The 17,105-nt window shown below is 37.8% G+C and overlaps 2 protein-coding genes and 2 pseudogenes across 6 annotated transcripts; 2 read left to right on the forward strand and 2 right to left on the reverse strand.

The window, feature by feature from the left end:
• Positions 1 to 801: 801 nt before the first annotated feature.
• LOC111307877 (serine/threonine-protein kinase WNK8-like) lies at positions 802 to 5,052 on the forward strand. Of its 2 annotated transcripts, XM_022906194.2 has the most exons (8): positions 802 to 1,548; positions 2,166 to 2,203; positions 2,304 to 2,531; positions 2,620 to 2,840; positions 2,928 to 3,085; positions 3,170 to 3,572; positions 3,665 to 4,446; positions 4,716 to 5,052. In XM_022906194.2, exons 1-7 carry the CDS (start codon positions 1,489 to 1,491, stop codon positions 4,414 to 4,416), a joined length of 1,860 nt encoding a protein of 619 aa, XP_022761929.2. In that variant the 5' UTR covers positions 802 to 1,488; the 3' UTR covers positions 4,417 to 4,446; positions 4,716 to 5,052. The 2 variants fall into 2 exon arrangements, with proteins under 2 accessions (XP_022761929.2, XP_022761923.2); XM_022906188.2 differs by lacking the exon at positions 2,166 to 2,203 and having other exon boundaries at positions 956 to 1,548.
• Positions 5,053 to 5,819: 767 nt separating this feature from the next.
• On the reverse strand, positions 5,820 to 7,787 carry LOC111307890 (protein yippee-like At4g27745). 2 transcript variants are annotated; one of them, XM_022906211.2, is made up of 4 exons: positions 7,559 to 7,787; positions 6,819 to 6,880; positions 6,575 to 6,691; positions 5,820 to 6,237 (listed from the first exon to the last, which is right to left on the reverse strand). In XM_022906211.2, the coding sequence occupies exons 3-4, from the start codon at positions 6,665 to 6,667 to the stop codon at positions 6,010 to 6,012; spliced, it is 321 nt and encodes a 106-aa protein (XP_022761946.1). In that variant the 5' UTR covers positions 6,668 to 6,691; positions 6,819 to 6,880; positions 7,559 to 7,787; the 3' UTR covers positions 5,820 to 6,009. The 2 variants fall into 2 exon arrangements, with proteins under 2 accessions (XP_022761946.1, XP_022761936.1); XM_022906201.2 differs by lacking the exon at positions 7,559 to 7,787 and adding an exon at positions 7,352 to 7,545.
• Positions 7,214 to 12,328, forward strand: LOC111302673 (putative N(6)-adenosine-methyltransferase MT-A70-like; annotated as a pseudogene). The gene is made up of 9 exons (XR_016344879.1): positions 7,214 to 7,287; positions 7,698 to 7,768; positions 8,034 to 9,017; positions 9,253 to 9,349; positions 9,868 to 9,952; positions 10,057 to 10,384; positions 10,504 to 10,720; positions 10,974 to 11,053; positions 11,414 to 12,328. The product of XR_016344879.1 is annotated as a putative N(6)-adenosine-methyltransferase MT-A70-like (transcript).
• Positions 12,329 to 12,403: 75 nt separating this feature from the next.
• LOC149516732 (early nodulin-like protein 8) lies at positions 12,404 to 14,025 on the reverse strand (annotated as a pseudogene). Its single transcript, XR_016345061.1, has 2 exons — positions 13,465 to 14,025; positions 12,404 to 13,373 (listed from the first exon to the last, which is right to left on the reverse strand). The product of XR_016345061.1 is annotated as an early nodulin-like protein 8 (transcript).
• Positions 14,026 to 17,105: the final 3,080 nt, after the last annotated feature.

A 17,105-nucleotide genomic window follows, 5' to 3' on the forward strand; every position in this document is an offset into this window, starting at 1 on the left:
GCATGGTTCGGATAGATGATTCTGAAATTTGTACCATAGGTAATCTTAAAAATTTTGGATCTTGGACTAATCCACAAATCTTAAATTGTAGATCACTCAAACAGACTCCATCCAGTACAATCTAAAATTGATTTTTATTTTTATTTTTTAAAATACATTTAGATAATAGCTTTTTAACATAATTAAAAAATTACAATCACATAATCCAAATTCATGAATTCACGTTAAAATGCATATTAGTTATTACAATTAAATATTACAAAATTCAAACTGCATACAGCCACAAATTTATAAAAGAAATTTTTTCAAATTCAAACATTGCACTTGTAATACATTTTTATTGACCTATCTAAGAATAAATAAATTAATAGTATTAATAAATGCAAAAAAAATATTATATATATTTTGAGATTAGTTTTATTTTTATATATTTAAAAATTATATATTTAATTATTTATATTCAGTCCAAAGTTCGATCCTCAATCCGGAGCGGATAAATAAGTGTTTAGGATTGGGAATCACCCTAACATTATCCGCCCTAAAATATTTGGACCATCGATTACCCGTTAAAATCTACGACCACCCTGAAATCGATCCAAACTCATTGATGCCAAGTGATTCATGACTGATCGTTGTGCACCCCTTTTATTAGCTTCTAATTATATATTTAAAAAAAAAAAAGAATTCCATAACTAATAAACAAATTAGAAGAGAAAAAGAATCCCCCAATGACAAAGACTTCTACGTTCCTCCAGCGACTACAATATAACAATTAACACCAACGTTCCTATTCCGTGAAATTAGAATCCCTTTAAAAAAAATCCTACCTCAACGCACGCTCTAGAATATGCGCGTGTGATTCCCTCAAATCCCATATGCCGTTGGCGACAATGATAGCTCTGTCTAAGCTTCTTCAAAAAAATAAAAATAAAAATAAAAGTAAAAAGGATATTGGGATTAGTTAAGCTGCCCTAGTCCTCCATAAATTCTTTAAGCTTTGCTCTCCGAAATTTCCAGTGATTAGAATTGCTGCTACCTCAGAATTTCACAAATTCTGTGAATCATAGAAAAGTAGGAGAAATTAACATGCGGATAGCACTATGGGGGGAGAATTTGGGATTGGTATAAAAATAAAGATAAAATCGAATCGAGGAGGAAATAACCGTATGGAATTGGAATATCGGGAACCGGTGGAAGATATACGTTTGACCGTAGCATTAGGAAGCCGATTTCGATTCCGGTCGGCATTCGATTCCTACTCGGTAGCTTGTGAGGCATTCTCCGAAAAACAACAACAGATTCTCTCCTCCTCGTGCTCGATTCCAATCGGGGTCAAAATTGACCTCTAATAGCGGTTTCTGCCTTTTTTCCCTTAAATTGGATTTTCTTTTCTTTTGTCTTGTGGATTTTCTTTTGGCTGTTGTTGTTGGAAATTTCGATCCGGTTTTGTTGGTTGTGGCGGCGATTAGTTCTTTGTACATAAAAAAAATGGACGTGGCCGATGATTGTGATTTCGCTGAGAAAGATCCGTCGGGTCGGTACGTTCGGGTATGATTTTTGGCTCCGAATCCTGTTCTTTTATATATTTTTTATTCCGTTTGGCTTTGTTAGGGTCATTTAGTATCTGTTTGATTGCCGAGAAACATGGAGAAAAGTAATATGACTTGTAATTATCGATTTCTCAAGGAAATTGTGGAACTTTATATAATAATCAAATATTCCTAAGTGTTTAGGCTTAATTTAGTAAAAATTTGTTAAATTGCAGTCCATGATCAATTTTCTTAGCAACCAAATATCATTAAGTTTGAGTAACGCAATCAATTGACCTGAATTTAACCACATTTGATTATCCTTAGCTTCTATTAAATTAATAATCTTGGAAATCTCATCTTTTGTTCTTTTTACAGCTCTTGGTGTAAATAATTTTTTCTTGCTTTTTGTCGAAAAGAGGAATTAATTGCTTTTTGTACTTCCATTCTAATGAACATGACAAACTTTGATTATAAATAATTCCTTTAACAAAATTAAACTTGAACACATGCATGGCCAACCAAAATGCCAATGTTGTCCAAGATATGCTTATTATATATTCCTTAAATAGTTTGCTGTTTTGGTTTGAGTGATACAATTTTTGTTTTTTTTTTTTTTTTTTTAAATTCCTTCAGTATGATGAGATCCTGGGCAAGGGAGCATTCAAGACTGTGTATGGTTTCAAGACCTATCTCCTTTAAATTTGGTCAACTTTGATAGGAAAGTGTGTTTGATTGATTCTTCTGTTTTGGCTGCTACATTGTTATTTGTAGTTACAAGGGATTTGATGAAGCTGATGGAATAGAGGTTGCATGGAACCAAGTCAATATCGAAGATTTATTGCAGACACATGAACAACTGGAAAGATTATATTCTGAGGCTCATCTTTTGAAGTCATTGAAACATGAAAATATCATCAAGTTCTACAGCTCCTGGGTGGATGATAAGAACAAGACCATCAACATGATAACAGAGTTGTTTACTTCGGGGAGTTTGAGGCAGTGAGTTTCATCTTCTTTTCTTTTCCCATTCTTTTCTGCTTGGCTTTGTCTTCATTTGTGATATGCTGAGATTTGCTTTGGCCTTTAGATACCGTAAGAAGCATAAGAATGTTGACATGAAGGCCATCAAGAACTGGGCGAGGCAGATCCTTGGGGGTTTACATTATCTTCATAGTCACAACCCTCCGATCATTCATAGAGATTTAAAATGTGATAATATATTTGTAAATGGAAATAATGGAGAAGTCAAGATCGGAGATCTTGGATTGGCAACTGTCATGCAGTGGCCCACTGCCCGAAGTGTAATTGGTACTTCATTTTCTCAAAAATAAGTAATATTGTGACTTCAGCTAAACCATTTTGGTTGAAATTTGTAATGCTTTGTTGTTTGTGCAGGCACTCCTGAATTCATGGCTCCAGAGCTTTATGATGAGGAATATAACGAGCTTGTTGACTTATATTCTTTTGGTCTGTGCATGTTGGAGATGGTTACCTGTGAATATCCGTATAATGAATGCAAAAATCCAGCACAAATATATAAGAAAGTTACCTCTGTCAGTTGACAACTATCTCCAATACTTCTTCCACAATTCTCTTTTAAGTGGTTGTTTAAACTCTCTTAACTTCTTACCCTGCAGGATATTAAACCTGCTTCCCTTGCTAAAGTGAATGATCCCCAAGTTAAGCAGTTTATTGAGAAATGCCTTCTTCCAGCATCTATGAGATTGCCAGCTGTGGAGCTCTTGAAAGATCCATTCCTTTTGGTTGAAACTCCCAAGGAAGTTGCCTGTGGTCCACTGCAGTTACCAAATCTTATGCCGAAAATAGTAAACTCAATCCAGTGTGAACCTCATCTGATGGATGTAGATCCTAACTGCAAAAGGCTTCTGGCCAATCCTTCTACAAAAAACATCAAAGAAATTCCTCAGTTCTCAACTCTTGAGCTACAATGTTTCACTAAGAATAATGAATTTAGGTTAAAAGGGGAGAAAAATGATGATAATACAATTTTATTGACTTTGCACATTGCTGATCAATATGGTAAGTGAATCTGCCATACAAAAAGTCTTACTCTCTTCTTTATGTTCAAAAAAGAAAAAAGAATTATGCACTACAGCGCTTTTTTTTAACAGGTAGAGCAAGGAATATCCATTTTTCCTTTTACCGAGATTCTGACACTGCTATTTCAATTGCTGAGGAGATGGTTGAACAACTTGATTTGTCAAATGAAGATGTAACTGTCATTGCAGAGTTGATTGATGGCATGATCATGAAGCTTGTACCCTACTGGAAACCTTCGTTTGGAAGCATTTCATGCCTACAAGACGGCTTATGCTGCCCAAGTCGGGCAACTATTAAGACGGTTGGTGAGCAAAAAGTTTTCTCAGAGTTGGCTGTTGTGAAATGTCAAGACACCCAAGAGTCTGTCAGTTCAGATATATCAGCTGAATCTGATGGAATGGTGGTGTCAGATGGGAGTAATAACAAACCAATGGGGTCTTCTGGTTACAGTTATGGTGAGTGCCATAAAAGTTCAAGCACATATGATTTTGGTTTAGCTATTGGGGTTTATAACCATCTCGGGTGTAAAGAGACCAGTGATGAGGAAAACCTTAGGGAATCTGTCCTGATAAACGACTCCACAAAGAACTCTGATATATCCTTAACGGATTCTTGTTCTTTTGCGTCACAAGATATGAGCTTGTCAAGCATCTGCTCTCTATCCCTAGCAGAGAAGGATAAGTTGGAAGAGCTGAAGCTGGAGCTTGATGCGATTGGTTCACAGTATCACCGCTGTTTCCAAGAGCTCATGAAGATGAGAGAAGAAGCAGTGGAGAACACCAAAAAAAGAAGGGTAACAAAGAAGAAAGTATCTGTGATATGATGTACAAGATTTTCCTTGCCTGCGATCAAAGTATCCTCTGCTTCTGTTAGCTTGTTATAGTTTTTTTTTTGCTGTGCTGTTGCATCGGAAGAAAATCATGTTTTGACAGATATATGATTTTATTTTATTGATTATTTGATTTATCATATTGGTTCCTCTTGATCATTGAGATCTTGATTCTAAATTGAGCTGTTGGATAACAATAGTATTTTCTTCTCAAATATTTGAGTTTCATTTATGAGATTCTTCTGTATAAAAATAGTGGTTTTTCTTCTCAATCTTTCAAATCTTTTCTGCAGGTTCTTTTCAAGGCAAAACCAATTGAGACTAGGGACAACCGGCGGCCCCCCAAACGCGGCATCAGTCAGATTGATGATACTTTTGGGCGGACCTCCTATATGATCAAATAGAAGCTAGAACCGGTTTAAATCGTCAAACCTCATAACCAGAATTGCCCAGCCACTAGAAAACCAGTTTTAGTGAAGCCCACTTGGGTATTTGATGCCATAATTGTATATATCAAAAAGGCAAGTTCTGAAGTATCTTCTGAGGGAATTAGTGTCAGCAAATTCTAATATGAAGGTTCTGCCTGTACCATTTCTTTCCATCCAAAGTTATTTCCCAGTTAATTATTCACTTCTACTAGTCTTATTCCCATTTGCCCCTCCAACGGGAAATAATTTGATGTCTGAACAACAGATGGTGCTGTAACACTGATTCTATGTCGAAAAGCTTGAAAACTCAGATACTTCCAGTAACCTATATTTACACATTAAAACATCTAAAATACCTTATAAATCCTGTGGTACAAAACCAAATAGGCATTAGTATTTGAGCAAGTCAATCTTAGTAACAAACACTTAAAATTGGCTAAATATCTAAAACCAGCATCAAACATGAAAGACTTTCTTTCTACCACATATATATCTTGCCAGTAACAATAATCAACTGTATCACATCACTTAGGCCATTTGCTTCTATCAACAAGACAACAAGACAGCTTCCTCAATTATTCCACATGCATCATCACATCCCACATCAGGTCTAGACTCAGCCCAAGAAATATATCCTAGTCATCAGAGTACAAAATCCCACTAAAGATATAAGACATCCTGTTTCTCGGATCTATTCACATCAATGAAAAGCCACAGGCACATACATCTTACAGGGATCTAAGAATAACATACTAATCTAATTCATAATTGTTAATATAAATGTGGATGCAGACTACAAGAACAGAAATGATCACTGATTGCCAATGACATCCCTTAGTTTATCATATTCAGCCACATTCCGGAAACATAAGTCATACTATTGATATGCTTAATCCCTGACAACAATAAATTACAAATGTGTAAATTTTACTAAATGCAGATTCAGTGCATACTGAAATACAGGCACTATTGAGAGAATCATTCACAATTTTATTAACAAAATGAATAATATCCAGTACAATATCCACACAAGGAACACAGCAAGAATGCACAAGGAAGAACAATACATGAATATATTCAATCGGGAAGAGGAAAAACACACAAAGGCATTCATACACTTGCCAGGTCAGGAGAACCATCCAGAATATTTACATGAATACTACCAGTTCTCTTTAACAATTTTTGACTTCTCAAGAATGAATTTCCCTTCCTTGTACTTCTGAGTTTCCTCATAAGCCCGCTCATATTTCCAACCTAAAACCTCACGGCAATCACAGCAGTAGACATCAAACACCGTGTGAAGACCAGTCATCAGTTGTCTATCCTCCTTAGGACCCACCATTATGTTCATTGCATGGGAGAACAAAAAGGCTCGACCATTTCTCCCCTGAAATTCACATTGTAAAATGTAAATGAACCTTTGGAACACATATCTATGGAATTCTCTCAGCAAAACAGATTTTCTCCATAAGAAAAATAGTAACAGAAATGAAGTTTGACATGGTTGAACCAAATGCAACATATAGTCCCAACTTTGAAATGACCGAAAATACATTTGAGCAAATATTTAAATGGTAAATGTTTTCATAAGCAAATTTCTAGTTTCCCCTTTCATTTCCTCCTAGACTCTGAAAGAAATCATCTTTTAATCCATTAATGGAACCAGCAACAATAAATCCAGCAGAGGGGTATGATTGCAGCAAAATTAGTATCGAGTTCGCTACCTGAAAAGACTTGGATATAACATCATCGTGAAGGGCAACTTGGTTTCTGCAATTGCAGCAACTGTACAACCTTGGTCCAACCATGTCCTCCATTCAGGGCAAACACGCAACTCGTTACTACAACAAAAAAGAATATCATTTTCACCAAATCATAACAATAAAAAAAACAGAACAGAGTCATCGACATTCAAACCAAAATCAATAAATATCACAACAAAGACAGTAAGATTAATCAAAAGCTTACCTTGTATACACCAACAAACTATACAATATATGCTGCCAATCAACCTTTGTTTGACAAAATAACTGCATCCACATCCAAAACAGAGTAATTGAAATGTGAATGAAGAAATGTAAAAAAACCTAAGTCAGTGAGGATTTAGATGCTAAATAATGATCTAAAGATAAGATATAATAGACAAGGAAAACGATTGAAAAAGAGACCGATAAAGACAGCACCGTTGCCATTAATTCACTGTTAATAAGGGATAAAAGAAGGTACCCGATTGAACAATAACTAAAGATCAGGTTGAAGAACTAAGGCTAAAGGTAAAAATCTAGTAAGTAAAAAGTAGCTTTTGATACACAAGAAAGAAGGATAATACACAGGAATTATAAAAGAGGAAAAAAAAAAAACCAATGATCAAAACAAGTCAAGCTCAGCAAAGAAAAGCCCAGGTTTTCAAGAACAAGAGATCATGTTCAGAAAATAAGTAAAAATGTAAAACCCAATAATTGAAAAGAGCTAAAGAAAAGAAGTCCATGATCAATACGAACCAGAATTATGAAAACCAGTTACCAGAATAAAGCTAAGGAAAATCCCATTATTTTAAGACAATGAATGATGTAATGCAATGATCAATTGAGGAGATCAATGACAGAACAAGAAAAGGGATGAAGAGAAACGAAAGGCACGTGTTGGTTTTTTTTAAAGAGTTTACTTTTTCATTTTTTTATGTTTTTTATCAAGTGTTCGGCTCGAACCTGGACAGAGTTCCATGCTTTTTATGTTGATAGTTCTCACTTCTGTGCGTGCGTGTGTGTGTGTAAGAGAGACAGAGACAGAGAGAGTGTGTGTTTTAGGGTTTTCTCTCTCTATTTGTTTTGTTTCCGAACTGTGAAGTGGTGTCGGAGTTTGGTGGGGTTTTCTGATTAGAAGACGACAAATTGCATTGGAGGTTTCGGTTCACATGGGTATGTCGCAAATTACCGATCTGCCATTTCCATTTTCTTTTCAATTTCCATGTCCACTAAGTACTAACTGGCAAAGTTAATGGGCTCTCCTGACAAAAAAAGTTATTGGGCTCAGGCCTTTATGGGCTATGAATATGTGCTATTGGGCTCCACGGTATAAATAGTCTGATACTATTTAATATTGAAAAGGTTAAAAGGTAAAACGGTGAATTAATGTCCGACATCTTAAAATCCCCCACTAGGTTGCACGTAAACACCCACTAAACTCGAATAAACGCAGCCACGGAGATCCACCCAGGCGGTGGAGACACAGTAGCAACGAACAAATCCATTCGGACCCAACTCGAAACCCAAATCCAAACCCAACATGCAACCCACCTGGACCTCCTCGCCTCCCTCCAAAACCTGGACCCTAACATCGTCACAACTCCCTCCGCATCGTCTCCGCCTTCAACCACCGCGCTTTCTCTCCCAATCCTCCCCTCCCAACGCCCAAAAATATCTACCACCCACCGACCCACCCCGTACCTGACCCAAAACAACTCGCCCTCGTTAAACCTGAACAAGGTGACAAGCCAGTCAAAGAGAGCGGCAACCCGTTGTCGTTGGTGAGAGCTATGGTGGCGGCGTGTTTGCTTCAGAGGGTACCGTTCACAGCCATCGACTCGTCGACGGTTTTGAGGAAGCTAGAGAACGACGAGAATGTGACTGCGGCGGAGAAGGCTGCTATGTGTCAATTGGCGATTCAGGGTCCATTCTCGCGGTGGAGATGACTTTGAGATCAATGGCGGATGATAACGGCGGCCTCGAGGTCGAAGAGTTTGTGGTTGGCGGCAAAAGCAGAGTCATGGTACTTAGCACCGACCGAACCCGGTTAGTCCGAGAATTACCTGAAGAACCTCAAAATCATCAAAAAAGAGAACGGATAAACAACGTTAACGAAAGTGAGAGCTTGAAAATTAATAATAACAGTGATGAAATTTGGATGGGAGGAGACCCTGGCATGATGCATCCGCCGGGTGGGCCAATGGCTGGACTGCGGGGTCGGGGAATTGGGATGATTGAAAGGCTGCCGATGGGCCCAAACAATGGTCTTTTGCAGAGACAGCGGACTAAGGAAGACGATATGAAGGATTTGGAGGCTTTCTTGAATAAGAAGTCGTTTAAGGAAGTGCAGAAGTCGAAGACGGATGAGGAGATTTTGAACATTAACCGCCCAACTGCTAAGGAAACTGCTGTGGCTGCTAAGGTATATTTAGAAGCGGCAATTCCTGTATCCTTGTCTGTCTATTATATCTATCTTATAAAATACGAAAATTATAGTGTCATAATTTGTGTAACACTTAAAACATAAAATACATATTTTGGTTTTTGCCAAAAGTAGGGAGTTTAGGTATATTGAAGTTTATTAAGTATTTCTTTTTTTTTTTTTTATTTAGTTGTTCTTTATTTAGTTGGTGATTCTGTTCAATTATTTGGTACAGTTTAAAAGCAAAGTTGGTTCTCAAGTGAGGGAGTATTGTTCTGCTTTAACGAAGGAGGACTGTCGAAGGCAGTCTGGTAGTTTTCTTGCCTGTAAGAAGCTATGGTAACAATTTCTTTTGTTGGAATGACAGAGCTTGCATATGGTTGCCAATTTGCATTTCAGGGATAAGCTGCAACATACACTTCAGGTCCCTTTGACGATTTAGTGATTTCCTGCAAAATATGAGAACATGTTCGTATTTTAGAGTAAACTGTTTCTCTTTTCAAAAGATAATGAAGAGTTTCTAATTAATTAAATTACAATTACCAAAAGCCTCTGTCCTTTACCTCTTGTTAGTAGGGATGAAAATTTGATAATTTAGTGCATTCGTTCTAACTTTTGATATATCCAGTAGCCTGAAGAGTTGCATCATTGAGGCTTAACCTATAGTGTTATTATTGGATTCATAGAAATGGTTGTCATAGTATATAGTTGTGTCTTATGTGGTGCTATCATTAGTTTGAACTTCCTCAAGTCATTTGCCTAGCATTTTAGAAGGATCCTTAGAGATAGTTTTTTAGGACTCCTGATTTGCCTATTTGCAATCTTGTTTACTATATTTGTAACTCTTTTCAGGTTCATTTTAAGCTCATAATTGCTCCTCATACTGACATCAGTTTAGGGATTGTTCATTTCTAGATACTTGCGAACATATGAAGGTAATTTTTTATGCTTCTTAAAACAATTTTTACTAGCTTTCATTCTAATGTCTTCTTATTACGACTACAACTTGAGAGTAATGCAATCTAACCTTGTTTGATAGACATGCAAACATGTCCATTACGAGCTTGACCAAACACAAGATGATCTTGGTCCTGAGAAACCTTTAAAGCCTCAGCGTGCTGAATATTGTTCAGAACTGGAATAGGTGAACCACAATGGATTAATGGTGATATCCGGAATTTTAGAATGGACATTTTGGGGCAGCTTGGTGTCATCATGGCAGATCCACCACGGGGTATTCATATGGAGTTGCCTTATGGAACAATGGCTGATGATGAAATGCGCGATCTTAATGTTACTGCATTGCAGACTGATGGTCTGATCTTCCTTTGGGTCACTGGATGTGCAATGGAGCTAGGACGTGACTGGTTTTTGCTTTACTTTGGCTGTTAGTTAATTTAAATATCTAGTGTTTAGTTTATCTTTTTGATGAGAAAAGCCTTAAAATTTTTATTCATAATTGCAAAAGCAATCATGCTTCTTGCAGTTTGGAACTTTGGGGGTACAAGCGGTGTGAGGATATTATTTGGGCGAAAACAAATAAACTTCAGCGAATAATTAGAACAGGGAGAACAGGTCATTGGTTAAATCATAGTAAGGAACATTGCCTTGTAGGAATTAAGGGAAATCCAGAAATAAACAAGAATATTGATACTGATGTCATTGTTGCCAAGGTTCGAGAGACTAGCCGTAAGCCAGATGAGGTTTGTAGAACTTATTCCATACCATAGATTGTTTGACCATCCATTATAACATTATTTATTTACCACTTCTTGGTATCAGAATGTTGGCTTAAGGATGATGATGGCCATGCATACTGATTTTGAAATGCTTAGAAGCAATAACATTTCGTTACAAAACGGCCTGAACTTTATTACTGTTGTAATGCCTTATGTGCTTGCAATGTCCCTGTTGTGTAGTACAAGAACTTACCTTAATGGAAACATAAACCTGCAGATGTACCCTATGCTGGAGAGAATAAGTCCAAGGACAAGGAAGCTGGAATTATTTGCTGGCATGCATAATACTCATGCAGGGTGGGGTGTCTTGACTCATTTTTCTTGTTTTAAAATTATTAAAATATATTATATCATCTATCATAGGGTGCCAAGAGGCAAGAGGGCATGCTTTGAGAATAAACAGAAGAAAGGCCTACAGGTCTCAAGAATTAAATATATGTGACGTTTTGTTATTTTCAGTACCTAATGTGTAATTCTCCCCGATAATTAGCCTGCTCATGTTTTTCGGTATCCAAAAGGATAGTGGTCAGTGATAACTAGCCAAATGCCTGGTGACCCCCCCTTCTTTCTTTTTTTTTTTTTTTTTTTTTTAAGATTTTTGAGTATCCACAATTTTCCACTGATAAGCGGTTCCTTTCCACTCTTATCGTTTACCAGATGGATATCACTTGGTAATCAGTTGAATGGAGTTCGACTGGTTGATGAAGGCCTACGAGCCAGGTACAAGGCTGCTTACCCACTGGTAGATGTGCAGCCGGCTTCTCCTCCCAGAGCTTCTGCTATGGAAATAGACACTACACCTGCTAGGATTCCCTTTGCGACAGAGTCAAGAGCACAGTTCGCAGATCCTGCTGCTCCAGACTCTGGCCATGCTCCTGAAGAGAGGGCAATGGCTATAGATGCTAATATGGGCAGCTGAAACACTGTTAAATCGTGTCTCACATGGTTGATACTAGGGCTGTAAACGAGCCGAGCCGAGCCGAGTAGTGAGAAGCTCGAGCTCGAGCTCGACTCACAACTCGGGGCTCGATACTCGGCTCGAGCTCGATCGAGTTTTATTTTTCAAGCTCGAGCTCGATTCGTGATCGAATTCGAGCTACTCGAGCTCGCTCGATTAAGCTCGATTAATATGTAAAAATAAGCTCGATTTGTATACTCGACAAGAGTTCGATTATTCATGCTCGAACTCGAACTCGAACTCGGATTCGAAATATTTTTTTAATTAAAAAAAATAAAAATATATTTAAATATAAAAGCTCGATTAGGCTCGCGAGCTACTCGAGTCAGATATAAGAATACTCGAATTCGGCTCGATCGATAAGTCGAGCTACTCGAGCTCGAGCTCGACTCGACAATAATCGAACCGAATTCGAGTTTTTTTCGAATCGAACCCGAGTAGCTTGCGAGTACTAATGTATCATTTACACCCCTAGTTGATACTGAGATTCTGCAAGGGTTGTACCATTATTCAATAGTGCCTGAGAGGGACTGTTATCCCTCTGGCTAATTTTTGCCACGGGTTCGCTTGTAATAATTTTATATCATGCATCAAATAATTAGTCCCTTTTTTAAGCCCCTAGTAATGGTTCCTCTCATCACTACGCATCTTCATTACTTGGGCTGTACTGATAAAATTAGTATTCAACTTGTTGGAACTAATCTAGCATCTCCTCTTCTTGTATATTTCAATCTATCTGAATTGATGCTAAAGTTTAAAATTGTGACCATAATCCACTGCATAGAAGAGACAATGAGCCGTCGCTGTGGAATTGTCAAGAATCATAACCAGCTGTCACATGGCGCTCTCGATGTCACAACCGTAATTTCAGGCGGTGTTTTCTCGGACCTATACAGTTGAAGACGAAGTAATTTAACCACACGTGTGTTTGTCCTTCGTTCTTTTTTCTTAGAAAAGAGAAAAAGAAGATGTCCAATCCCTTCTTTCAAGCTCATAGATTCTGTCTTGTCTGTAAATCTAATGCATGAAAACACGTAAAAGTAAGACAAGTACTCTGTTACTCCCCCACCTATTTCATTCTCTTTGAAGAGCGATCATTGAAAAGAATCACACATCCTAGAAATTATGATATGAACCAATAAATCAGACTTTAAAACCAACATTTTAATGAGAAAGAAATAAATGCTAAATACAAAAAAAGAAAGAGATAAAATAATATTTTCCACATGGGTTTGAATATTTGACACTAGATTAGCCACGCTCTTCACATCATGCCATTGATTATTGCCCACGTGGATGATGCAATAACAGCTGTAATGAAGAGTGGGAATCCTAGCGAGGTGGTAGAAGAAGGCGGTTGAGGGATTGTGCCAAAGACTGTGGGGTAGGAGGGTGAAGACGCAGTTTCAGGCAATGCACTCGGACCATAGGAGGGAGCATACGCAGAGCCATTCCCTGAAAGCACCGAAATGTATAGCTTCTGTTTCTTTTCACAGTGACCAGGCTCCCCACTGGGGAAGAAAAACTCCCCCGGTTTGGTGATGTTGAAGAGAGAGTTGCCATTTTTCATGTACAGGATTGGATCTTTGAGGTTGCAAGAGTTGTAGGATTGTTCCATGACTTGAATAACTGAATCTTGAGTTGGTGGATATAAGAACACTGCAAAGAGAAAAGTAATCAGCAAAGAATGAGAATCAGAAGAGAAACTAAAATACATGGCAAGAAAGAGATAAATGGAACGGAAACTTACAGAGAGAGTCTCCAATCTTAAGGGTGTGGTACTTGGACCATTTGGCGTATACCTGCGGGTTTGCTGACGTGGGAATACCCCATGCATCTAAACCTCAACCTTGTACTGATAGCATAGGACTTTGGTTTGCACTAACAAAAGAAACTGAAAAGCACTGAAGAAATGGTGTATAGGACTTCTAAGATTGGCCATCTTTACCTGTTCTCTCACTCTTAACTTTTTCTGTTTCTCAAATTTAGGAGCGAGGACACTGACTCAAGGACGATGGAAAAGTGAAATCTTATTGGCCTCAGGGACGGGGTGGAGCCAAAAGAACATGTTGCAGAGTAATTTACCTGAAGGCCCTCCTCCACGAGGGATTTAGAATTCAGCAAGTTCTTTTAAATGGTCCATAGTTAAACAAACAACCATGGAAAAATATAACTGTTCAAACATAAGAAAATGGATGGTGGATCAAAAACCTGATGAAACAGAGATCTTAAATGAAATCATTTTTAGCTGTATGTTTAAAGTCGTGGAACTTTATTTTTTCCTTGCATAATTAAGCAGTCCTCAAAAGACTTGGAATAGAAAGGGAAATATAGCATTTTGGAGGGTAGAATTCGGTAGGAAATCAATCATATGGCTAATAATGTATTACTGTCACATGGCCAAGTTGGATGCTCACTCCCAGCCGTGCTCAAAAGGGAAATGTAAGGTTGGAACTCGGAAGATTGTGGAACAAGGGAAGTAGGGATGTTTTATCAAAATGAAATTAGATTAGATTGGACATGAGAAAACAGTGAGGATTGAGGACTTGTCCCCTCTCACATGGTTAATCGTCTATAATTTTTTTTAATTAAATAAATGTCTAAAATCTATCAAACCAAAAGAGACAAATCACTTTGAATCTTCAATTTCCTGCTCTTTCTTCAAATAGGCTTTCATAAGTTGCATCATACCTTTCTCTGTTTTTCGGCCAGGACCAAGTTTAGTAAAAATTTCTTATCAGTTCCATAAATGACATCCAATTCAAGTTGGATCAGCCGTTGCTTGCTTGTACTGGATCATTTGTTTACATATATTTCTCATCTAAAAGGGTAGAAAATGTTTTGCATCACCCTCTTTTTACCTTTTGTTTTCATGTAAGCTTTCGAGTAAATATAATCAGATTGGGCTAAGTGCCCTGTGAGTTATCAACTTATCATTCAAACTGCCCTGCCTCTATCTTCCTTATCACCTACTGGAATTTGTTAGCTAGTTTTCGAAATCAAAACACGATATACCGGTGAAATTTAGAGCAGAACCAGCTTTGTGCAATGATATAGATACCATATGAAGGCAATACTATTCAGTTTTCTCAGTACATTGTATAATCCCATTCTGTTTTTTCCAATCTCTAGCCACTGTTTCCAGGAAGTATTGGTTCAAACAAGCTATTAAAAGTCAAATTTTGGCAGAAACGTGCAATATTTGGACCTGCTCTACTTTTTCATCATTGCTCAAAATAAGATTTGTCACGGAGCAAGAGCAAAACAAGTGCCATTTTAGCATGCTTATGATAACAAAATGAGGTGAAAATTTGATGAAATCTCAAAAGACCGATATCAATTAATAATGACTTACATTACAATATATATTTTACATGTCAACAATTAGCATGAAAAAATAAATACCCCAGATGCTTTTTGAATAATGGCAGATATTAGCTGAATTAAACATGACCTATAAACTATATTTCTGCCATTCTTTTTTAATGAAAAAAACAGAAGCCTCAAACTTCTTATCTTCTAAGATACTCCTTGTCTATCAGATTCCAAACAAATTACACCCCAACAGTTATAACAAGAAAATGCGTTTGGCTGCAAGCTCTAAAACAGTCTAGTGTTTAGAAGTTTATTCCCTCCGAAACCCAGAAATTGACATTGTCTTCGAGGAGTTTGGTGGGTGTGTCCCTGTTTGCATTCTTAAATCTAGGCGGATCCCCTTGTTTTATGATTTTCCCGGGGAATTTGCAAATATATTTTTTTTCTTTTTCATTTGTAGTTAGTGTTTTTTTTATTTTATTTTTTAAATATGGGATCAGGGTCGGATCAAATCCCACCCAAAAATAAAATATTAATGGTATTAATTAACACATTTTTCCACTCGGGCTCTGCTCTATTTTTTATTTTTAAATATATATCGTTTTATTAATTTTATTTGTTTAATTTAAAAACTTAAAGGATCAAAATAAGTTTTTATTAATTAACGTTTATATATATAAAAAACAAAAAAAAACAAACAAAAATCATTAGTTAATCTATATAAAAAATAAAAGTAAGAAAACGGTTGACTTCTTCGTTTTAAAATAAAGATGACACGATGATGATGTGGTGTAACCCTAAGGTTCCAATTAATAAAAGTCTCCCTCCCAAACAAAGTGATGTTGTTTTGTACATTCGATAGAGAAGAGGCTACTCAAAGCATTGAAAAAACTTTAGACTATTTTCTTAAACTTCTCTACATCCTCGAGGGCAGCATTTCTAAACAATGCCAAATCGACCCCACCACAAATCTTGTGGTACCCACGTTTCCTCATCTCATTCGGTGGATCGTGCGGCATAGAAAACCCAGCCAGATAGGGGCCATCGCCGCCCAACACTGCTTCCTCCGCCACCTTCATAATATCCTTCACCTTCTCATTCCCAGGGTCGATCAGGTACCCCATGCTGGCACTCAAATCCAACGGCCCAATCATCACGCGGTCAACCCCATCAACGGCCGCTATCTCTCCAGCTCTTTTCACTGCTTTCTCCGATTCCACTTGGCACATAATCAGTAGCTCACTCTCGCACTTTGCCAAGTAATCATCGTCAAGGCCGTACTTTGAAGCTCTCACAATTGGGTGTGCGGCGCCGCGGATACCAGCAGGAGGGTAGCGGCAGTATGTCACGGCGTTTCTGGCGGATTCTGGGTCGTCGATCATGGGGAACATGAGGCCGTCTGGGCCCAAGTCAAGGGCTTTCTTGGCCCACGATGGGGAATTTTTGGGCAAGCGGAGGATGGTAGGAGTTTGGGTGGCGGATAGAGCCTGGAGACAAGGGAGCGCCTGGGAGATGCCACCGTGGCCATGTTCCATGTCTATGACTACGAAGTCGTAGCCAGCAAGGCCTGAGATTTCGGCCAGAGTAGGGGAGAAACTCATGAAGAAGAGACCGTAGAGGGTGTCACCGTTGTTGAGACGAGCTTTGAGGGTTTTGGTGGTTGGTGGCAATGAGGCCATGGCTAGGCTTGGAAAGAGAACAAAGTCTAATAGGTTTTCTTTAAGAGATGGATTCTGCAGGGCTTACATTTGTGATGGTGAAGTGAAGAGAAGTGCATAGTGTTGCCCAGCTGCCGCCCCAAAGGAATAAATCTCACAACTCAACATTGTCCAATGTCCCATTCACAGAAAGAACAAGCAGCAGAAAAATCCAATACCATTGGCTGTGATAGGGCCATGCGAAGAAAATATTGGGGAAGAAATGCAAAGACTCTTAACTCATATCCTTTGGATTGTTTCTAATCAAGTTTTCTAGTGGAAAATAATTAATCAAAGCCATATTGACATCTTGAATTTTGTGATGTGTATGATTCCTAAGTTCATTAGGGATTTTATTGACTAATCAAACAAACCCAAG

Source organism: Durio zibethinus, chromosome 9, assembly GCF_047325235.1.
Source record: "Durio zibethinus cultivar Kanyao isolate XHJ-2024 chromosome 9, ASM4732523v1, whole genome shotgun sequence".
NCBI lineage: Eukaryota > Viridiplantae > Streptophyta > Magnoliopsida > Malvales > Malvaceae > Durio > Durio zibethinus.

Coding starts and splice junctions, on each gene's coding strand:
- LOC111307877 (XM_022906194.2), top strand. CDS start 1,489: ATGGACGTGGCCGATGATTGTGATTTCGCTGAGAAAGATCCGTCGGGT. Junction 2,204..2,303: donor AAGGGAGCATTCAAGACTGT/GTATGGTTTCAA, acceptor TGTTATTTGTAG/TTACAAGGGATTTGATGAAG. Junction 3,573..3,664: donor GCACATTGCTGATCAATATG/GTAAGTGAATCT, acceptor TTTTTTTAACAG/GTAGAGCAAGGAATATCCAT.
- LOC111307890 (XM_022906211.2), bottom strand. CDS start 6,667: ATGGAGGACATGGTTGGACCAAGGTTGTACAGTTGCTGCAATTGCAGA. Junction 6,238..6,574: donor TTATATCCAAGTCTTTTCAG/GTAGCGAACTCG, acceptor TGTGAATTTCAG/GGGAGAAATGGTCGAGCCTT.